At 48.5% G+C, this 23,159-nt stretch overlaps 1 protein-coding gene and 1 long non-coding RNA gene across 9 annotated transcripts in view; one reads left to right on the top strand and one right to left on the bottom strand.

Annotated features, from left to right (window-relative positions):
- Window positions 1-253: 253 nt before the first annotated feature.
- On the top strand, window positions 254-6,815 carry LOC117092305. 2 transcript variants are annotated; one of them, XR_004440721.1, is made up of 2 exons: window positions 254-590; window positions 6,088-6,815. It is a non-coding gene; the product is annotated as an uncharacterized LOC117092305 (long non-coding RNA). The 2 variants fall into 2 exon arrangements; XR_004440720.1 differs by lacking the exon at window positions 254-590 and adding an exon at window positions 601-1,408.
- Window positions 4,321-23,159, bottom strand: part of GARRE1 (granule associated Rac and RHOG effector 1) — a 106,171-nt gene continuing 87,332 nt past the window's right edge. For 3 of the 7 annotated variants that reach the window (XM_033225647.1, XM_033225649.1, XM_033225648.1), the window contains exons 9-14: window positions 19,539-19,664; window positions 16,761-17,788; window positions 11,811-11,976; window positions 10,693-10,830; window positions 8,302-8,380; window positions 6,879-7,255 (exon numbers count right to left, since the gene is read on the bottom strand). In XM_033225647.1, the coding sequence (XP_033081538.1) occupies window positions 6,947-7,255; window positions 8,302-8,380; window positions 10,693-10,830; window positions 11,811-11,976; window positions 16,761-17,788; window positions 19,539-19,664 (1,846 nt within the window). In that variant the 3' untranslated portion in view covers window positions 6,879-6,946. Of the gene's footprint in view, window positions 7,256-8,300; window positions 8,381-10,692; window positions 10,831-11,810; window positions 11,977-16,760; window positions 17,789-19,538; window positions 19,665-23,159 lie in introns of those variants that run through there. The other 4 variants (XM_033225650.1, XM_033225651.1, XM_033225652.1 and 1 more) reach the window with 4 other exon arrangements.

Raw genomic sequence — 23,159 nt, 5'->3', positions numbered from 1 at the left:
ACAGTTCCAAACAAGAGCCCCGTTCTAAAGATGGGGAAACTGAGGTATGGACATTTAGACATCTCAGACCTTACTTAAGGGCCGCTGGACAGGGGTCAGGCAGGCCCTGGAGGACAGGTAGTCATGGGAGAGAAGGCAGAGGGACTGGGGCAGGGGATTGGTGGGGTGGTCAGTTCTGGGGCCCGAGCTGAAGGAGTCGGGAGCGGGGCGGGGCGTGGCGTTTCCACGCCGATGGATTTTAGACATCTGTTCCAGGGCGGGGGGGCGAGTCCACCGAGGATGCTGAGTCATGTTTACCGGCGAAGGCGTGCGGCCCGCGCCTCTAGGGCTCCGTGGAGCTGCCGGGGTTGGCTCACTGTCTCCGGGGAGGCCACGGAGCAGGTGTAGGCGGGGTTGAGCGCAGGCGCGGATGGGGCGCGGCGCGGGGAGAGGTGCGCACGCGTGTGCGTGTGGGCCAGCACGTCCGGGTGGGCTGGGCGAGAGCTTGTGCGCATGTCCCCGCGCAGGGTCGGGCGCTGGAGTGCGGAGACCGAGCCTTGAAGACACCGAGCCTTGCAGACACCCGGGTCCGCACGTCTGGGATGGACGTGGTGAGTGCGCATGCGCACACCGGGAGTGGTGCGTGGAGGGACCGCCTCCTCACCACGCCCCCAAGAGCCCTAGAGCTTGTACCCGTTGTTGGCTTTACCCTACGCTACCGACTCTTGTCGTTTTGGGGCTTCGTTACTAGGGCCCCGAATCCTTTGCTAGGTGCTTAAACACATTTTCTTCATTGTACATAGGTGTTTCCACGAGAATAAAAAGCTTTACATTTATTTGAGGCCTGCTTGGGCCTATGCGCATCTCCACCGTAGTGCTAATCCCCTCCCAGTCCTGGGACAGCCTCAATGATGTATTTAATAGTATTCTTTTAGCCCAACGCGAGAGACTTTTCGTTTGGTTGTTTTGTTTTTCGTTTTTAGAGACAGAGTCTTGCTCTATTACTCAGGCTGGAGTGCAGTGGCACGCTCTCGGCTCACTGCAGCCTCAAACTCCTGGGCTCAAGTGATCCTCCCACCTTGGCCTCCCAAAGTGCTGGGATTCCAGGCATGAGCCGCTGCACCTGGCCTCTAGTTCTATTTTTTTGCTCAGTATTAGAATTCGTAAGTTCTGGCCCCGGCAACACGTCCTTTCATCTGTCTCAAGTTGCATTGTGGTGGTCACAGGACCTGTCCTGCACCTTGCACATGCGGCCATGAACAAGACTCGCTCCTTGCTCTCATGGGGCCTTCATTCCAATGAGACACAAATGCAAACACAAACTCCAGAAGAGTGCTAAGTGCTGTCATGAGAAACGAAGCCAGGCTGGAAGATGGGCTCTAACCCCAGAAAACTGATGGAGAGGCCCAAGCAGCCTTGGGAGCAACAGGTAGGCAAGTTGGAGGGACACATGGCAAGGCTACTTGGAAGTAGGGGAGGGTGCATGGGAAACCCTGAGGCTGTGGGGGTAGAGGCAGGAGCCAGGTGAAGTCCAGGTAGATAGCAGTGGAGATGTAAGAACATGGTGGAATTTTTTTTTTTTTTTTGAGACGGAGTCTTGCTTTGTTGCCCAGGCTAGAGTGCAATGGTGAGATCTCAGCTCACTGCAACTTCCACCTCCCGAGTTCAAGCAATTCTCCTGCCTCAGCTTCCTGAGTAGCTGGGATTACAGGCACCCGCCACCATGCCCAGCTAATTTTTGTATTTTTTAGTAGAGACGGGGTTTCACCATGTTGGCAGGCTAGTCTCAAACTCCTGACCTTGGGTGATCCACCTGCTTCGGCCTCCCAAAGTGCTGGGATTATAGGTGTGAGCCACAGCACCTGGCTAGAACATGGTGAAATTTGAGTGTGCTTGGGAATACGCTTATAGGACTTGTTGATTAGTTGAATGAGGAAATGAAGAAATGAAGAATATCTTCTGGGATTTCAGCCTGAGCAACTGGGTTGCTGGTGGATGCTGGTTCTCTTATCAAGGACGGGAAAGATGGGTTGTCTCCCCTAAAATACTGAGTTTTAAAGGCAGGGACTGTTATCTTTGCAGTCTTGGCTCCTAGCAAGGGCCTAGCCCTTATGTGACATTAGTGAATGTTGAAATGAATGTGACATGCCTCAAACAATCCTTCTCCCTCACCTAGGCCCACATCTCCAAGTCAGTATTCCAGTACAAGCCACATTCAGTCCCCTCACCGACACACAGAGGCCTGGGCCCAGGAGCTCACCCCTGTGCTGTAAGGCCAGGTGCATGTCTTATTTCCAGAGCCTACCCTTGGAGATGCCTCCGACTCCCGGGTACCTGTGGCTGGGAGGTAGCCAGTCATGCTGTTCACATACATGCTTTTGGGCAGTGGAGAAGCTGATCACTGGGAAGGTTTATTTCCTGTCTCCACATTAGGAGGCAGGTCACGGAGTGGCCACACAGTGCACAAAAGCCATCCCCTAACAGCCCCATGGTTGGCATGCGGCATCTCAGCCTCCAAACTGGAAGCCCCCCCCCCCCCCCCCCCCCGATCCAAGGAGCCCCCAGGTGGGAAAGGAAGGTCACAAGCCTCCCAAGTACCTCAGATGGGCTGAGGTCTGTGAGGCCCCTGCAGTAGGTCAGGTGTAGCATCTGCTCAGCTTCCCTCCCCACTCATTCGCACACAGCCAGAGCTACGGGACTCCCGCCCTCTGGCCTCCAGCACTGCTGTGAATCAGAACTAGTCAAGAGAACTGGGTGCTTGTGTTAAACGGGAACACACTTGAATAAAATATGGGCCTTTTTTTTTTTTTAAAGAGATGGGGTCTCACTATGTTGCCCAGGCTGTCTTGAACTCCTGGCCTCAAGCAGTCCTCCCAGGTGAGCCTCCCAAATTGCTGGGATTACAGGTGTGAGCCAGCACACCCAGCCCCTGCTAGCTTTTTAATATGGACTTCCAGTGTATTCTTCAGCACTCTCTGGCAACATGGCTGTTACTGAGCAACTTTGTCCTGAGGTGCATTTGGAAGGCTCTGGGACTTGGTCCCCATGCTCAGCTTCAGGGCACCTTGGCAGAAAGAAGAGTGGTTCCTACACCAGCAGCTTATATATTAATCCCCACATTACTCCATTTCCTTCAGGTCAGCAAAAATGGTTCCAATAAGGTGCTTTCTGTAAATGAAAGAGTTGAAATGCTCTTGTGACCTGCCCTCCATTTGTGGTTCTCACGATACTATCTTCCTTCCGCTTTAGCAGGATGGCATCATCCAGTGAGACAGGTCCTTCTTTTTTTTTTCCTTTTGTCTGAGACAGAGTCTTGCTGGAGTGCAGTGGAGCAGTTTTGGCTCACTGCAGCCTCTGCCTACTGGGTTCAAGCAATTCTCCTGCCTTAGCCTTCCGAGTAGCTGGGATTACTGATGCCTACAACCATACCACCTAATTTTTTGTATTTTTAGTAGAGATGGGGTTTCACCATGTTGGGCAGGCTGGGCTTGAACTCCTGACCTCATGATCCACCGCCTCAGCCTCCCAAAGTGGTGGGATTACAGGTGTGAGCCACAATGCCTGGCCTTTTTTTTTTTCTTTGTAGACAGTCTTGCTCTGTCGACAGGCTGCACGCAGTGCAGTGGCACGATTTCGGCTCACTGCAACCTCCGACATCCTGGGTTCAAGCAAAGCGATTCTTCTGCCTCAGCCTCCTGAGTAGCCGGGATTACAGGCACGCGCCACCATGCCCAGCTAATTTTTGTATTTTTAGTAGAGGTGGGGTTTCACCATGTTGGCCGGGATGGTCTTGATTTCCCGACCTCGTGGTCCACCTGCCTCAGCCTCCTAAAGTGCTGGGATAACAGGTGTGAGCCACTGCGGCAGGCAGAGACAGGTCCTTCTTATCCCCGTGTGGCACAGTATCTCTGCCATAGATTGGGTCCCTGGTTTGGGGAGAGGGTAAAATAAGCCCTCATTCCTGGGTCTCCTCATTGGACAATCTAGCTGGGCAAGTCACAGCATCCACATTTGGTGGGACATGGGTGTTGGCAGACCCCAACCCAGAGAGCTTGCACCTTTCAGAGGACATCTCCTTCACTACTGCACTGGCTTCCCCTGCACAGGGGCCTAAACCAGCTTGGGCCTTAGGGAAGCCAATAGAGGAGGTGTAGCTGCTTGTTCTGCCTCCTGCCCATCCACTTCAGCTCACCATAATATCCCAAGTGGTCTTCCCCTTGCTAGAATCAGAGGACAGGCTGACCTAAAAACCAACTCAGTGTGCAGCTTTTCAAAGCAATGAATCAGGCAGGGCTTTTGACATAATGTCCTCTGCAGTTCATTTTAAACAAGGATACAAAGTATTATTAAATGTATATTTTTAATAAAGCCAATAGTTATTTTACTTATAGGAGCTTTAAAAGATACAAAATGTAGAGTTCCAGTTTGGAAGCATTGTAACTATACACACAATGTCCTGCTGATGCCCTAGCAAGGCAGCCACGCCTGACCATGCAAAGGACACATACATTCACACACGCACACACATGCGCTTTGGCGAGACCCCCTCTGCCAAGCGCAGCACCTGGAATTACCAGTGTTCAGAGCAAGGCGGTGCCGGGAACACAGCACCTACATGGAGACCACACAAACGGCTTCACACAGTCTCACAGCCCATGGAGATGCAATTAGAAAATGTCTTCCTTAATAGAGAAAAACAAACTGGAAAGTGACAATTAGCGACATCACCTGTGCTGGGGCATCAAGGACTGACCTCTGTCCAAGGTGAGGCCTTTGGGGAGGCACTATTAAAACAAGAGTACATCAGTATAATAGAACTCGAAATACAGGGTACTGTGGACACATTACTGAAGGAAATAGAAAACTATCTTACAAGTAGAACAGCCATAGACAACTTTAACAGAGATTAGTGTGCACACTGTGACAGCTAACACAGACAGGAGCCACGCAGGGTTGGTGCAAAGCACGTGCCTGAAAATGTCTATATACAAAACAGTTCTTTGTAAACATGGTGAGGTGAATGCTCAGAACCACGGCAAAAGATCATAAATACAGGCAGCAATGCATCCCCACACAGCACAAAAGACAACACCTGAGGCCTGGGAACAGCCTGACAACACAGTACTAAAAACTCAGGTGGCTGGGCTCAGACACCCTAAGGGTCCTCTCGAATTTGTGTGTGTGTGTGTGTGTGTGTGTGTGGTGTGTGTGTGTGTGTGTGTACGTACATATATATATGTGCGTGTATATATATATTCTTTTTTTTTTTTTTCTTTTTGAGACGGAATCTCGCTTGGTCACCCATGCTGGAGTGCAGTGGCACAATCTTGGCTCACTGCAACTTCCGCCTCCCGGGTTCAAGCGATTCTTCTGCCTCAGCCTCCCAAGTAGCTGGGACTACAGGCGCCCGCCACCACGCCTGGCTAATTTTTGTATTTTTAGTAAGAGTTGGGGTTTCACCATATTGGCCAGGCTGGTCTTGAACTCCTGACCTTGTGATCCGCCCACCTCGGTCTCCCAAAGTGCTGGGATTACAGGCGTGAGCCACCGCGCCCGTCCTCTTTTTGGTATTTTTATATATAAATTTACTTGTATCTGTAGAAAAACGAGAACATAAATGTGTTATTACAATCTTTGCTGGAAAAGCTTATATGGAGTTAGAAAGAATAAATCATTTATTAGTAGTTAACATATATTAAAATGGTTTAATGATTTAAGAAAATATAAAAAAAATATTAATACTGTCAAACTTTCATACTAGAAAATATTATGGATTTTTCTCAATTAGACTTTTTCAAAGATGAAATATGAAAAATTTAAATAAGTTTTATATAAAGAACTTTCTGTAACCTCAGTTAATATACAATGGGATATGTCTATTCTATATAGATATATTTATTATTATTTCTCAATTTAAGCACCATTCAATTCTTCTGGATCCATTCTGGCTGGAAAATATCCCTAAATCCACAGGATGTTATCTATTTAATGGCACATGTTAACTGAAAATGAGGTGGATTTTTTAAGAAAAGACCTTAAATTAATTTCTATCTACATCTTAATTAGTTTGTCTTCTGAGCCAGCTCACAATGTCAATGTAATTTCTAGTGCAGGTGTCTCTGAGTGCCCCTTGACCACACCCCGAGGACTGTGGCAGTGTCCTGGCCATATGTGGAAGGATCGAAGGGCAGCAGGTGCAGCCTTGCTCTGCACATGGACAGCAGCCGGCTGGTCCACCGCCACGCACCTTCAGCAGTATACCTCCGACACGAGTTCCACCATCCTGCTTCCATAAAGCTGGGAAAGGCCACAGTCCCTGGGTGCTGCTGGGTGGCGAGGAACTGTCCACCCGCAGAAACCCCAGGTGACTGCTTCTAATCACAAATATTCTATATTTTGCCCATTTTGTATAAGCTTAGTGTTAAACCTCCAGCCAGTATATCTGTTATCTTAAAATATTCAATACATTTTAGGCAGGAGATGTTTTAACTAAAAACCTACATGAAAAAAATAGCTATAAAAATACAGTGATTGGTGTGGTCATCACTCAAGGTGTGGAGGAGGGAGGAGAGGGTTTCTGAAAAATGGTCAGTTATGCCCTCAGCTTTCAGGCCTGATGTCTTCTCAACACAAAGCAGGACTAAAAACCCAAGAGCTATGTTTCTTCAAGTGTGGCCGTGGTGCCTGCATCAGAGTCACCTGCGGGGCTTATTAGGCATGCAGGTTCCCCAGCAAGCCCCCAAAGGCCAGACGCATGTGTCTCCAACTGGCTCTCCAGGGCTCTGATGCTGCCAATGTTTGAGAAGCCAGGTTTAAAGGCTGGGAGCTGCCAACCACCCTTGTCCCCAAGGAACCTTCCCTGGGATGGGGCGCGCTGGTCCTCTGAGTGGCTGGTGTCAGCTAGGCGGCCCTGGGATGGGGACACCCATCCCCACAGCTCTGGGCAGGCAGGCAGGCTGGCCTGGGGTCAGTACTGGGGCAGATAGGCTGGCCTGCGCTCAGCCTTCCCAGGGAAGGCCTTGAAGCCCTTGGGTGCTGCCTTGTGTGCTGGTGGGGGTGGGGGCTGTGGTGGGGTCTGCACGTAGGAGAAGGCGGCGGCACTGCAGTCGTTGGTTGCGGCCCACACTGGGGACTGCAGCATCTGCATGGTGTCGTTCCACTGGCTGCCGGGGCTGGTGACTGCATAGAGTGGTGTGCTGGGGCTGGGCAGCGTGCTGGGAAGCGGGGAAGGGTGCTGCCAGGGTGCTTTGGGTGGCCACGTTTTGGTTTTGTTATCCTGAGAGACAGAAAAGAGTTCTTAGTGGCATTTTGGGCAATGTATCATCTTTTTCCACCTCCCCAGATCCCTGGCCCTTATTCCCACCTAGGAGGCAGGGTGAGAGCCCCACTCTCTCCCACAGCCCTGTCCAACAGAACTTCTTGCAATGATAGCCATGTTCTGTGCCTACACGGTAGCCACTTGCCACATGTGGCTAGTGCAAACTGAGGAAATTTTTTTTTTTTTTTTGGAGACGCAGTCTGTCTCTCACCCAGGCTGAAGGCTGAAGTGCAGTGGCGCGATCTCGGCTCACTGCAACCTCCGCCTCCCAGGTTCAAGCGATTCTCCTGCCTCAGCCTCCTGAGTAGCTGGGATTACAAGCGTGTGCCACCATGCCTGGCTAATTTTTGTATTTTCAGTAGAGACGGGATTTCACCATGTTAGCCAGGATAGTTTCGACCTCCTGACCTCATTTATGATCCACCCGCCTCGGCCTCCCAAAGTGCTGGGAGTACAGGCATTGCCACTGTGCCCGGTTGATTAATTCTTTTAAAAAAATATTTTAGAGGCAGTCTCGCTCTATCACCCAGGCTGGAGTACAATGGTGCAGTCATAGCTCACTGTAATCTCAAATTCCTGGGTTCAAGCCATCCTCCTGCCTCAACCTCCTGAGCAGCTAGGACTATAGGCATGTGCCACCATGCCTAGCTAATCTTTTAATTTTTTTGTAGAGACAGTGTCTATGTTGCCTGGGTTGGTCACAAACCTCTGGCCTCAAGCCATCCTCCTGCCTTGGCCTCCCAAAGCACTAGGATTACAGGCATGAGCCACCATGCCCAGCCTGAATTTTTATTTGTATTTAAATTTACATAGCCACATGTGGTGAATGGCTATCATACTGGACAGCACAGCCATAGAACTTCCTGTGGCTGAGTCAGCTGAGGAAGCTAATCATTTACACAGTTAATCATCACAAAGAAGACCCCTCATTACTTTGAGGCCCTCTGAAAACTGCAGCTGTGGAAGCTAGCCCAAGTCTGTGCCCACAGAGCCTGCCTGAATACCTGGTTCACGTCCTCCACTGTGGTGAGGAGAGGCGGTGAGGGCAGCGTGCTGGTGTCCTGCTCTCCACTGCTGTGTTTCCTGAAAGAACCAAGAGCTCAGGGCAGTGATTGCCTGGCTTCCTGGCTAGCCCACCTGCATGGGACACACTAGTGCTAGGCTGCAGCAACTCCAGGCCCTGGTTCTAGGAGGGGAGGAGGGCTGCATGGGTCCATGGTGTAAAGGGGGTAAAGGGGAGCCAGAACTGAATGATGCGCTCCTGCACGGCCAGTGCAGAGGAGCTGGGGTTGGGGGTGGCAGGCAAAGACAGGCACTGGCTTTACTCAGATGCTGAGTCCACCTTCTTTGCTTTTTTTTTTTTTTTTGAGACCGAGTCTCACTCTGTTTCCCAGGCTGGAGTGTACTGGCATGATCTCAGCTCATTGCAACCTCCGCCTCCCAGGTTCAAGCAATTCTTGTGCCTCAGCCTCCCGAGTAGCTGGGATTACAGGCATGTGCCACCATGCGCAGCTAATTTTTGTTTTTTTGTTTTTTTTTTTTTTTGAGACAGAGTCTCGCTCTATCGCCCAGGCTGGAGTGTAGTGGCCGGATCTCAGCTCACTGCAAGCTCCACCTCCGGGGTTTACACCATTCTCCTGCCTCAGCCTCCCGAGTAGCTGGGACTACAGGCGCCCGCCACCTCGCCCGGCTAGTTTTTTGTATTTTTTAGTAGAGACGGGGTTTCACCGTGTTAGCCAGGATGAGTCTCGATCTCCTGACCTCGTGATCCACCCGTCTCGGCCTCCCAAAGTGCTGGGATTACAGGCTTGAGCCACTGCGCCCGGCCTAATTTTTGTATTTTTAGTAGAGATAGGGTTTCACCATGTTGGCCAGGCTGATCTCGAACTCCTGACCTCAGGTGATCTGCCTGCCTCAGCCTCCCAGAGTACTGGGATTACAGGTGTGAGCCAGCAGGCCTGGCCGGCTTTTTGTTAATTCATTTAAGAGATACTGTTTCCAAGCACTAAGGATATGTGACTGTTACAAAGTTGAATGAAAAAGGCAGGATGTGGCCAGATCAGAGCCAGCACTCCTGCATGCAGACAACAGTCTCTGCAGAGATGGTGCCAGATGTGACTTCTCAGAAGTCGAATCAGTCATATGTCTGAAACAGCAGTCTCAAACTCCACCCCGGCTCAAACTTGCTCTTCCTGCAGGCTTTGCCCCTCAGTTCACGGCACCCTTCACAGAAGCTCAGGCGGAAAACTTGCATGTCATCTTTGACTCTTCCCCCCTCACCCATACCCCACTGCCAATTCCCCACTAGCTGCTGCTGCACTTTGTTCAGCTCTCTGCTCATCTGAAGTCTCATTGACTAAGCTCTGAAAATAGAACATCCATCTGTTCTCTGCGTTTACTACCCTCATACCCTGCTTTATTTTCCTTCAGAGCACCTAGCCTAACCTGACATGATTTTTTGTTTGATTTTTGAGACAGGGTCTCACTCTGTTGCCTAGGCTAGAGTGCAGTGGCACAAACACAGCTTACTGTAGCCTCAACTTCCCAGGCTAAAGTGATCCTCCCACCTCAGCCTCCCGAGTAGCTGGGACTACAAGTGTGGACAGAAAGCATCTGAATGTGTGCTCGGGATTGGTCACTGCCACCCCCCACCCCACTACTATTCTGTGCAAGTACCATTCTGTCTTCACCTACCCGCTCCCCACTGCCTATCCGACGGAGCCTGGCCTGTCCGGCAAGGACCATGTAACCCAGCCTCCCGCTCTGCTCCACAGCATGGCTTCGAGTACCTGGGAGCCCTGTGTACCCCCCACTCCCGCCCATGGCCCTTAGTCTGCCACCCTAACCTTGCTTTCATATCCACAGCAGTTTCTCTACTTATTTCTAACCAAGCTCTCCTCTTAGTTCACAGCCCATTTTAATTTTTGTGACTACTTTTGAAACATTCTCAGGTCTGAATATGCTATATTACTACTTTTTCCAACTTTGAAATGCCATTCAGAGGTCATTTTATCCATCTTTAATAAAAAGACCGAGGGTCAGTGAGGGCCAGCCCCTTGTCTGGGGTTGCAGAGCCTGTTGGTGAGTCCAGATTAGAACTCGCAACCAAGGGCCTGCTCTTCCCACAGAAAGGGGTGCCTCCTGCAAGGCACAGACCAGCACCGGCCACCCTGTCTCTCAAATCCAGCCGGCACAAGACGAGGCCGGCTCTTCCTCGTGGAAACTGCCTCCTGCAGGTGCTCTTTAGAGGCTTCAGCCAGGCAGTGCTGGAAGAGCCCCTCCTCTCACACAGGGAGACTAGGAGCGACTGAGCTCCTGGCTTTCCCAGGGAGTGAGCCATGGGTTGCAGTCACATGCCCCTCTCTCCCCACCTTGGTTTAGAAATCCCTTCATACCTTCTCTGCTTGACAGCAGCAACGAGGTCAGGCCCTGAAAACATGGAGAACAAGCTGTCCCCGTTAGCTGAGGATGTCTCATCACTCGAGCTGGCAGAGTCTCCCTGAGCACCCGACCAGGCACCATGCAGGCCATCCCTGAAAGCCAGAGAGAGAAGCTGCGCCAGGGCCTCCTGCAGCCCCACCACCCTCCACCCCACCCTGAAAGGGCAGTCCTTACCCTGCATTCATCCCATAACCAAATAGTGGTCTCTTGTCTCTCCCTTCTTAAAACGTGAGGTTTTCCTCCTTTGCCTTATTTCAAAAGTAATATATATTCTTCACTTCCCTTTATTCCTCTAAGAAGCCTATGGTTTGTATATGAAATTTGTTTTCGAAAAAACAAGGGAGGGATAGCATGGGGAAGAATAGCTAATGGATGCTGGGCTTAATACCTAAGTGATGGGATGATCTGTGCAGCAAACCAACATGGCACACGTTAACCTTTGCAACAAACTTGCACATCCTGCACATGTACCCCTGAACTTACAATAAAAGTTGAAAGAAAAAAAATGTTTTTAAGTTAAAAAAAAAATTAAGAAGTAAGAAAAAACTAAAAGTTGAGCTGGTCTTTAATCACCCAGATTTATTAACCAGGTAGCAATATGGGATATAAAAAATTCCCCACTTGTCTTTATGATAAAAATTTGCAATTCTGTCAATATACTAGAATCTCAACTGTACACCTTTGCTTTTTGTAGGCTATAATGACAGCATTCTATAAATCATGTGGGCTTCACAGCCACACTCATTTCAGTATAAAGGCCGTGTTAAATATGCATTTATCTCACAAGCACCATCATGTAAGCGCCTTGTCTAGGGCTGAAGAGTGTGTTTTGAAAATCATGAATGTATACCAATGACATGTTCACAGGGACACATCACACTACTTGGCATCTAACAGTCAGCCACATGACTCTGACCCCTAAAGATTTAATCCCATGTCACTCTCTCACATGGGGGCTTGGAATTGAACTGCTTGAAAAGAATGCCCACAGGCAAGGAGCCTCGCTTCTCACAGGCCCCTCGGGGGACACTTGGGTCTCAAACTCGGATTCCGTGCAGTACCCAGCACTCACCCTTCTGTGAAGAACTCGGAGAAGGGCCAGGTCCGATGGGCATCATCTATAGGCGGCCAGTTGCCCCGGGGGTTGCCTGGCCGGCGACCATGCTGGGCCTGCCGCTTCTGCTGCATCGCCTGGCTCACTCCTGCCACATAGCGTGCAAACTCTGGGTCTGAGCCCACTGCATTGCGACAAAAGGAACAAACCGGGTTTGGGGAGAAACTGGCCTCTTGGTCCTTCCCTATGCTTTGCTGACATGCTGGTCACACATGCAATGAAAGGCAGTGAGGAGCTGCCAGGCTTGTGCCCCACAGCGTGGGCTGTAGGCTGTGCCCAGCACCCTGCTGTGGGGAGATGGGACTTGTAGCACCTAGGGCTGAGGCACAGTGTGTGCCAGGGATGTCCGGAAGGGCTATGCCTAGGACAGAGGCAGGTAAGTGTGAAAGAAACAAAAAGAAAGAAAAATGGCTTGATTTACCCATGATTAGATTTTAAAGACAAATACTAATAACTTAAAAAAATTTCTAGCATCAGCCAGGCACAATGGCTCACTCCTGTAATCCTAGCATTTTGGGAGCATGAGGTGGGCAGATCGCTTGAGCCCAGAAGTTCGCGACTAGCCTGGCCAACATGGAGAAACCTCATCTATACAAAAATTAGCTGGGTGTGGGCCAGGCGCGGTGGTTCACGCCTGTAATCTCAGCACTCTGGGAGGCCAAGGCAGGTGGATCATGAGGTCATGAGTTCAAGACCAGTCTAGCTAAGATGGTGAAACCCTGTCATTACTAAAAATACAAAAATTAGCTAGGCGCGGCGGCAGGTGCCTGTAATCCTAGCTACTCGGGAGGCTGAGGCAGGAGAGTCGCTTGAACCCAGGTGGCAGGGGTCGCAGTGAGCCGAGATCATGCCATTGCACTCTAGCCTGGGAGAAAAAGCAAGACTCTGTCTCAAAAAAAAAAAAAAAAATTAGTTGGGTGTGGTGGTGTGCACCTGTAGTCACAGCTACTTGGGAGGCTGAGGTGGGAGGATCACTTGAGCCCGGGAGGTGGAGGTTGCAGTGAGCCAAGATTGCGCCACTGCACTCCAGCCTGAGAGAAAGAGCTAGACACTGTCTTAAAAAAAAGAAACAAAAAACAAAAAAAAAAACACCCGGGCTGGACTTGGTGGCTCATGCCTGTAATCCCAGCACTTTGGGAGGCCGAAACGGGTGGATCACCTGAGGCCAGGAATTCGAGACCAGCCTGGCCAACATGGTGAAAACCCGTCTCTACTAAAAATACCAAAAATTAGCCGGATGTAGTGGCAGGCACCTTTAATTCCAGCTACTCAAGAGGCTGAGACAAGAGAATCACTTGAACCTGGGAGGCGGAGGTTGCAGGGAGCCGAAATCGCGCTATTGCACTCTAGCCTGGGTGACAAGAGCGAAACTCCAACTTAAAAGAAGTCCAGCGTCTTAGTGCTCTGTACCTAGAGTCATTAGCTAACAACTTAGAAAATCAGATGACGACTTTGGCCAACTGATAACCTGAAAGTTAACAAAGCATCAAAGCATTGGGGTCAGCCAGATAGAGGTTATATGCTGTTCCCACTTGAGCTAAAGTTTGATCTAGTATTTTCCTGGCTATTGGACAGGAGATTTGCTGATTCCATCTGAATATCTTAAGTGTGGCAAAGAATAAAATGAAACTTCAGAATGCTTTAAGAGGTGGCTGGAAACACTGGCAGTGCTGAATGGGTATATGCAGGGCAGTACAAACGGGAGAAAAGCACAGATGGCGTTTACAGAAAGTGTCAAAAAAAAAAAAAACATATGGCAGGAAAGCATCCATGAATCATAAATGTGACTCAGCAATTCATTTTTTAGCTTAAAATTAGGGAAGATGCTAGGGCACAATCCCATTACCAGCTTATCCTAGGGCACTGTCACAAGATGATCTCAGTCACACTGTCCTGTCTCACGACCCCCATCCCGCACTGAGTTTGCCTATCCAGACAGGGGCACTAGATGGCGCCCTCTGATTCTGTCCATAGGGGCGCTCCTCCTTAATCTGCATCAAGGGCTATGCAGATCTTACGCCCTGGGGGCAGGGTCTGTAGCAAACTACACCATGGACTTCAGGGGCAGAAAGGAACACCCAGAAGGGAAAGAGTAGGATTTGTAGTCTACAGACATAAGAGGTGTCCAGGACTCAGAGGTCAAATATGGTAACATTCTTATGTAAAAAAAATTTTTTTTAGACAAGTCTCACTCTAGTTATCCAAGCTGGAGTGCAGTGGCGCCATCTCAGCTCACTGCAACCTCTGCCTCCTGGGTTCAAGTAATTCTCGTGCCTCAGCCTCCCAGGTGGTTGGGACTACCACACCTGGCTAATTTTTTTGTACTTTTGGTAGAGATGGGGTTTCACCATATTGGCCAGGCTGGTCTTGAACTCCTTGCCTCAAGCAATCTGCTGGCCTCAGCCTCTCAAACTGCTGGGACTACAGGCGTGAGCCAATGCACCCGGCCTCAAATATGATACGATTCTGACAAATACTGTTTATATTCTGAATTTAGTTACATGACAGTCAAAAAATGTACAGACCATTTATGATCAACTGAGAAAACGCACTGTGCCCATAGCAGTGGGTGGTAGCCAGTGGGCTTGCTGTTTCTTAGCAGGATGGAGGTGTTTACCCTTCTTGTGGCCCAGGGTTGCAGGCACAAGGCTTTCCTATATCCATCCACCCAGGGGGAGCAAGCACAAGACAGCAGGAGCAGCGGCATGAAGAATTTTCAGAAGACATGAGCAATGGTCAGGTGCGGTGGCTCACGCCTATAATCTCAGCACTTTGGGAGGCTGAAGTGGGTGGATCACCGGAGATCAGGAGGTCAAGACCAGCTTGAACAACATGGCAAAACCCCGTCTCTACTAAAAATATAAAAATTAGCCGGGTGTGGTGGTGGGCGCCTGTAGTCCCAGCTACTCAGGAGGCTGAGGCAGGAGAATCTTTTGAGCCCAGGAGGCAGAGGTTGCAGTGAGTGGGGATCGTGCCACTGCACTCCAGCCTGGGCAACAACGCGAGACTCTGTCTCAAAAAAAAAAAAAAAAAAAAAAGAGTGTTAACCCCAGCATTAACTTCCCTCCTGGAACAAGTGCGGGGGTGTTTCAGCAAGGAATCTCCTCTTCTGGTGGGGATTTACTTGTACAAGTATTTGCTATACTTATTTGTAACATTTCACAGTACTCCCGTGTGAATGAAATACATTTTCTACTTCTGTATGCCTTTTGCTAATTTAATTAGAGAAAAAAGTTTGCATGTACCTATGTTACCAAATTCTCTTACTAATTTTAGATTTGGGGGGGGGTTCAATTCTATTATCAGCAAAAAGATGTGCTACTTAATCTATCATTTTCCAAAGCTTAGACCACTTATTTCATTGCTTTTTGTCTTGCTGCATTTGCTGTGAAGTCCAAGACAAAGTTACATGCTACAGGTGATAACGGTTGCCCTTGTCTGATTCCTGATATTAACTGAAATGATTTTTGTTTCATTATATAAGGCACTATTTGCTATTAGCTTTTGGTAGATAGTCTTTTTTATTTTTCATTTATTTACTTATTTTTTAGAGACAAGAGTCTCACTTTGTTGCCCAGGCTGGGCTGCTGTGGTGTGATCATGGCTCACTGCAGCCTCAACCTCCTGAGCTCAAGTGATCTTCCCACCTCAGCCTCAAGGAGCTGGGACAACAGGCATGTGCCACTACACCTGGCTAATTTTTTATTTTTTGTAGAACTATGTTGGCCAAACTGGTCTTGAACTCCTGGCCTCCTGGAATCTGCCTACCTCAGCCTTCCAAAGTGCTGGGATTACAGGCATGAGACAGCGTGCCCGGCCAGGTTTTCCACTTCTTGGTATAATTTTGTAATGCCTATTTTGCTAGGAAAGAATCGATTTTCTGCTGAGTTTCCAAATGTATTGCTATTAAGTCTTAGATGGTAATGACTTAAGTGGCTTTTTTTTGAGACAGGGTCTCTCTCTGTCATCCAGGCTGGGGTATAGTGGCATGATCACAGCTCACTGCAGCCTCAAAATCCTGGGGTCAAGGGATGCTACTGCTCCAGCTTCCTAAGCACCACCACACCCAGCTGATTTTTTGTTTAGAGATGAGGGTTTTGTGATGTTGACCAGGCTGGTCTTGAACTCCTGGCTTCAAGTGATCCTCCCGCCTCAGCCTCTCAAAGTGCTGGGATTACAGGCATGAGCCACTAAAGTGCTTTTAATGTACCCTATTTCCTAATTTTGTTTTTCTTTGTTCTCTCTTAATCAAGCTTAAATTGGCTTATATATTTTATTGGTCTTCCAAAGATCCTTTAGAGTTATTTGCAATTTCTACTCTATTTTTCTTTTTAATTTACTTATTTTTGGCTTTTCCCCCTTAATTCCTCCTCCTAGTTTGTTCTTGTTTGTAAATTCCTTCTCTAATTTCTTAAGATGACTCTGGTGGTATCTTCATTGTCTAGGCCAGGAAAAGCTGTATTCTATGAAGGCAGGAGGGTGTCTGTTACCTATCATAAGTCCTAGAGTTTAGGCAAAAAAAAAGCATCGCAAAGAACAGGTTATATAATCAGGAAAAAAGCACCCCACAAAAGACTGTTGATCTTGGCTGCTGGGAGTGGGCAGGCCTAGACTGGAGCCCACTTGAACTATGGGACTTTGAGCTATTCAAGTAACCTCTCTTAGCCTCAGTTCTGTTCTCTATAAAGTAAGAAAAATAGTCCACTCACGTTCTCAGCCCCTTTCTCACCACTGTTTCCCACTCTTGCTAAATCTGCCCCACACTCGCCTCCACAGTGAGAAAGGGTCGTAAAGGGGGATTAAGTGATTTCACCTTCACAAGTAAGGCTGTGGTAGACAGGCCCTGGGAAGACCTCAGCAGTTGCGTTTGCTGTTGACACTGGGCGAGGGGTGGGAGGCCTCACATACCTGCAGGATCGAAAGGCAGGATCTCTCCCAGCATTCCGAAGACTCCATCGCTTTGGTCACGGTTTGGCCACGTGTTATTTCTAGGTCCCTGCGGCTTCTGTCCCAGAACCTCTGACATCACGTTATCCATATAGCTGCTCACCAGACCCAAGCTGTACAAGTCAGAACTGAGATCAGATATGCCCGGCCACTGACCAAGAGGAGACAGACCTGCTCCAACAGTCTGCCCTGGCTGCTGGGATGAGCCATGTACCCATTTCCCAGGTGCCCGAGGCTGGGGCTGCTGTGGTCCAATGGGCTGGAGTAGGTGTTGGTAGTATTGGACTTGAGGTTGTTGCTGCTTTGGGGACTGCTGCTGAGGTGCCAGTCCTGGCTGGGGTGTCAGAGGTGTGTGTGCCCCAGCCTGGGGTGCCCGTGGTGGAGGGGGCATGGGCAGTGACGGCTGCTGTGGCTGCATGGCTCCTGCCTTCTGCTCAGTCACCATGGCTGTGGCAGCAGAATTACGCCTTGTCACCAACGGAGAGCCCTGATGTGACTGGCCCATGTTAAAGCCCGAGAGAAAATCTATCACCTCTTGCATTTCCTGATCAGTTGGTAAGTTCATACCCTTCTCATCCTTGCCATCATCTCCATGCAGGAAGTTCTCACGCCTCTCCATGAGAAAGCCATTGGCCACTGGATTACTGGAATTCTGAGCTGACTGTGAAAGGTCTGTAGTCCTGGGGAAATTACCAATGTTCAAAATGCTTTGTAACCTTGTATCAATATTGCCAGGCATTTTGGCCTTCTCTTCTGAACATCCAGCTATGAAGATGTTTTTAGAAGGGGTATTTTGGATGGAATAATTTGTGCTGCTGCTGGAGCTAGTACATGAAGCTTTCTTGGTGAACCGGGATGTCAGTTTGGAGAATGTCTTCTGCAGGCCACCTGAAGATTTGTTTCCATTTCCAGAAGGCAGGTCAGCCTGGTTGCCAAAATCACAGATCTCCCTTTGCAGCTGGATCTGTATGCAGGGTAAAGCTTGCTCCCTATTTAAACAGATATTTGTTTAAAAAAAAAAAAAAAGACAAATATATAAAATAATAGAATGGACCTCTTTGTATTTAAGAATGGTGTTGAGAGCAAGAAAAACCTCTCTGATTGGTATCGGGTTCACTTATTTTATAGATAAATGAACACCCAGGGGTTTGGAGAGTATGAAATCTACAGTGTCTAACACAGGACTGGAAGTTCTGCTAGGATTCTGGCCTGAGGAGTGTGATTGAGTGAAATCCTCTAATGGTGGCACAGGAGGGGAAAGCATGGCTAGATGTGGGGATGCAACCTGCAGAAGCTAGCTTTGTACCTGGAGGACAGGGGCTACAGCCACGCAAATACAGCAGAGGGACAATGGACAACTCCACAAAGCAGAGGGAGGTGGTGGGGGGTGTAGGGATACTACGCACCAATGTTGTCCCAAAAGATGGCTGTGACTTTCAAAGTTTCCTGAGCACATTTTCCCCATACTAAAATGGAGCCCTACAGAGCGAAAGGGCATGGGGTCAGGAGCTGAGGCAGGAGAAGGCTGTGTGGCCCTGGAAAAGTCACTTCACTATTCTGGCCTTTGTGTACTCATGAGTTAAGAAAGGGAGAAAAGGTTGGGCATGGTGGCTCACGCCTGTAATCCCAGCACTTTGGGAGTCCAAGGCAGGCAGATCACTTGAGGTCAGGAGTTTGATATCAGCCTGGCCAACACGGCGAAACCCCATCTTCATGAAAAATACAAAAATTGGCTGGGCGTGGTGGCGCACACCTGTAATCCCAGCTACTGGGGAGGCTGAGGTGGGAGGATGACTTGAGCCCAGGAGCTGGGGGAGGCTGCAGTGAGCTGAGATTGTACTACTACACTCCAGCCTGGCTGGGTGACAGAGCCAGATCCTATAAAGACAAGATGACAAAACCAAACACAAAGACTAAGACAGAAAAGAAAAAAAAAAAAAAAGAAAAGAAAAGAAAAGGGAGAGGGGCCATGGCTAGATGTTTAAGGCTCCTACCAGATGTATACACATTTTTCAAGTTCAACCTGAGAGAACGGATTGAAAAATAAAACAAATTCTTTTTTTTTTTTTTTGAGACGGAGTCTTGCTCTGTCGCCCAGGCTGGAGTGCAGTGGCCGGATCTCAGCTCACTGCAAGCTCCGCCTCCTGGTTCACGCCATTCTCCTGCCTCAGCCTCCCGAGTAGCTGGGACTACAGGCACCCGCCACCTCGCCCAGCTAGTTTTTTTTGTATTTTTTAGTAGAGACAGGGTTTCACTGTGTTAGCCAGGATGGTCTCGATCTCCTGACCTCGTGATCCACCCGTCTCGGCCTCCCAAAGTGCTGGGATTACAGGCTTGAGCCACCGCGCCCAGCCAAGAAAACAAATTCTAAAAGACATAAGTAAATTTTCTAAACATTTCTCTGTTCTTAATTCATAAGGAGAATATGAGTTGAGTTAAAAGTCCTCTTGATGGACTTCCTCTCAAACGACAAAACAAAGGAAGGCAAAAATGTTAGCAAATAGGATAATATGGGTACAGGGCATGGAGCAGTTCTTTGTATTATTCTTGCCACTTTGCTGCAGGTTTTACATTATTCTGAAAGTAAAAGTTACTAAAAAGTCTGTATTGCCTTATTTACAATACTGCATACTATCAGTAACATAAGCACACATGAAATTGTGCAGAGTCACACTGTCCCCTCAGTATGCATCTAAATGCAAACCACAGACAATTTAAGTGACCCGCACAGACACCAACCTTCCAGCCTTCCAGCGGTTTAGGTCCAGCACGGCTGTGTAGAGCACGTCCACCAGACCCAGGGTCTTCTCAGGATCAAGGCTTCTCTGCAGCAGGGACATGGTGGCAGGGTCTTCTTTCAGGCACCTAGGCACAGATTAGGCTGCATTAGTCTTGGCTGCCCTTCTCTGCAAAGGTGTTTCAAGCAGGTCTCATAGAAAAGGCTACAACTTTTATGTACTTCTGGCGCCCAACAAAAATTCAGTAACTGTAAGAACATGGAGAAAACAACAGGGCTGACCCTGGAACTCACTGCTCCACAAGAGGAGGAGGAAGCAAAAGGGTCTGAGGTCTCGTGATATCAGAATATATATTTGGTCTCTGCCTCCAGTTACTCATACAGAGCTCCTAAAACCCTTGAGATTTCCTGGGTGATAGTGTCTTTTGTTCTAATAAGATGACTTGCTTATATGGTGAAGCCTCCATAAAAATCATTAGATCATCGGGTTCTGAGAACTTCCACGCTGGTGAACACACTGAGGTGCTAGGCATGGGGCACACCTGGCAAGGGCATGGAGGCTCGGGGCCCCATCCTATACACTGCACACTATGCACCTCTTCACCTGGCTGTGTATCTGCTATAATATCCTTTATAACAAACCATAAATGTAATTAAATGTTTTACTGAGTTCTGTGAGACATTATAGCAAAATATCAAACCTGGAGGTTATGGGAACCCTCAACTTATAGCCAACTGGTTAGAAGTCGGGTGACCACCTGGGACTTGTGGATGGCATCTGAAGTGGGAAGTAGCCTTGCGGGGCTGAGCCCTTAACCTGTGGGGTCTGTGCTAGCTCAGACACTCTGATTCCTGCTGACTTCTCCAATAAGTAAACAACACAACTGTCTACCCCAAAACTTAACACATCCTCTCTAGTTCCTCACATCTTGCATGCAGTCCATCAGTGAATCCTGACAGATGTTCTTATAAAACACATCCAGAATCCAAGCACTTCTCATCACCTTGTTTATGAAATCCCTGCTTCAGGAAACCACCACTCCTGGGTTTCAGGACCAAGCTCTCACCTGGTCTCTTTTTTCTCTACTCCTGTACCTCCAAAGCCCATCCTTCACATAGCAGCCAGAGTGAGCTTCCTGTAGTGCCAATCAGAGCACATCACTCCCCTGCTTAAAACCCTTCAACGGCATCTCATCGTGATTGAAATAAAATCTAAACCCTCACCACAGTCCTCAAAGCCCTTCGACCTTGTCCCAGCCGTGAGGCCTTCTCTTTCCCTGGATGGGTTTGTCCACACCTAGGACCTTTGTTCTTGCTGCTGCCTTTGCCCGAATTTCTCTTTCCTGAGATTTGGATACGGCCAACTGCTTCTCATCATTTGGGTCTCCACTGTCCATTCAGGGTACCTACACCAAGAGCCCCCCAACCTTTTTTTGAGACAGAGTCCCACTCTGTCCTCAAGGCTGGAGTGCAGTGGTGTGATCAAAGTTCACTGTATCCTCAACCTCCTGGGCTCAAGCCATCTTCCCATGTCAGCCTCCCAAGTAGCAGGGACTACAGGCATGTGCCACCACACCCGGCTAATTTTTTAATTTTTTTGTAGAGACAGGGTCTCACTATGTTGCTCAGGCTAGTCCTGAACTCCTTAGCTCAGGTGATCCTCCTGCCTCAGCCTCCCAAAGTGCTAGGATTACAGGTGTGACCCACTTGGTCCGGCCAAGAGCCTTTTTCTGAGAGGGAAAACAGTCTGAACAGCACAGGTCTACTAGGAAGATGATGTCTGCCAAATCCTGGGCACTCTAGGAGCTAAATGGTGAACTCAACACTTGCAAAGTCACCCAAGGAGGTAGCAGTACTCCCTAACATGACTTTGACTTGGGAAGAAATGTATCAAAGAAATGCATAAGAGAATGAAATGAGAGTCAGCCAGGCTCTGAAGCACAGGAAAGGGTGAACAACAACGCAAGCTCTGCTAGTGCCCAGCTAGACCTTGGACTCCTCAGAGAGAATCTTGGCAACTGAGCCTGCCCAGGGTTCAGTGCACCCAATTCTCTCCGTCTGGAATCACTGATAATCAGGACACATTTGCTCTTGTTCCCAAGCCAAGTCTTGCTGTGACTTGGCTTGTCACATGTTTGCCCACTAGGAAAGCATTTGTTGGCCATGCAGAAAAGAGTACTCCAGTTTCTGGTGATAATAATTAATCTTTCTGAAAAATCAACAATTAACAAACTGGCATTTTTATTTTGTTCATCAGTCTTGAGCTGATCAATAAAATGCCCTTAAGTAGCTAAACCCATTCTGCTGACAAATCATCAAAACTTGCTTAAAACCCTGTACCTGTTCTTAGATTAAAAGCCCGGTTCCCTCAAGGGCCCTGCAAGTCTTGACAACTATAACTTCCCGTCCTTATCACCACCTAGCGCATCTCGTTCCATGCTGGTTCACTCCCGAAGCCTCTGCACTGGCATTCCTTCTGCCTGAAGTGTGCTCCCCGTCTGCTCTCTCCATGGCAGGCTCCTCTCAAATCCAACGTCATATCGTCAGAACCCCTTCCAGACTGACTCGTCTAAAAGTCTCCCCCCAATCTCTATCCCACTTATTCTCTATCATATATTGGCGCTCTCCTCTCATTTCCATCATATGCCCGCCTGTGTTTGAACTCATCTCTTATACTTAACAGCTGTCTCCCCCTTCTCTATTCTCAAGTTGGTTTATGAGGGGCAGGGACCCTGTGTGTCTTGCTCATAATTAAATTCCCAGAGCCCAGAACAGTGTCTGGTACACAATAAGTATTCAGTAAATATTCAGTGAAATGAAGCATGGATGGATAGCAATATCCTTTTTCTCCTGGTGGAGTAAAGCAATCATTTCTGTTTGTATTCTTCCCAACAAGCACATACAGTATTCTGTAATTTGAAAAAAACAAAAGAATTAAAATTTTGCAAAATTACCAAAAGCAGCCAGCAGAGGGAGCCTCTACAAGGACTCACAGTCTACAAGGTCTTTTTTGTGGGGGTGCAATGAGTTACAAAGGAAATCAACCCCACAGGAAGAGTTTTCAAAATAAACCGAAGTGTTAGCCATTTTTGCATTGGCTGTTTATATTCACCCAACCATCCAAAAGTTCAAACTGTTTTATTCAAAATGAGAATTCTGATTAAGTTTTAACATTTTCCAATGACAGCCTGAATTGGAAAAATTTAAGAATTCAGGGCCGGGTGCAGTGGCTCACGCCTGTAATCCCAGCACTTTGGGAAGCCAAGGCGGGTGGATTACCTGAGGTCAGGAGTTTGAGACCAGCTTGGCTAACATGGTGAAACCCCATCTCTACTAAAAATACAAAATTTATTAGCTGGGCATGCAGGTGGGTGCCTGTAATCCCAGCTACTAAGGAAGCTGAGGCAGGAAAGTCATTTGAACCCAGGAGACTCCAGCCTGGGCAACAAGAACAAAACTCTCTCAAAAAAAAAAAAAAAAAAAAAAATTCAGGAACACATTTCAGTAGAACACTGACTACCCAGCCTGACACACCCTCACCCCTGTACCTGGCCAGCTCCTACCAACCCTTAAAGTCTCACCAAATTCAGTGGTGGCAGCCACACCCTAAAGTGACTGACCCC

This window comes from Trachypithecus francoisi, unplaced genomic scaffold (assembly GCF_009764315.1).
Source record: "Trachypithecus francoisi isolate TF-2019V2 unplaced genomic scaffold, Tfra_2.0 Lachesis_group12, whole genome shotgun sequence".
Classification (NCBI taxonomy): domain Eukaryota; kingdom Metazoa; phylum Chordata; class Mammalia; order Primates; family Cercopithecidae; genus Trachypithecus; species Trachypithecus francoisi.
This window is presented reverse-complemented; position numbering and strand designations above follow the sequence as displayed.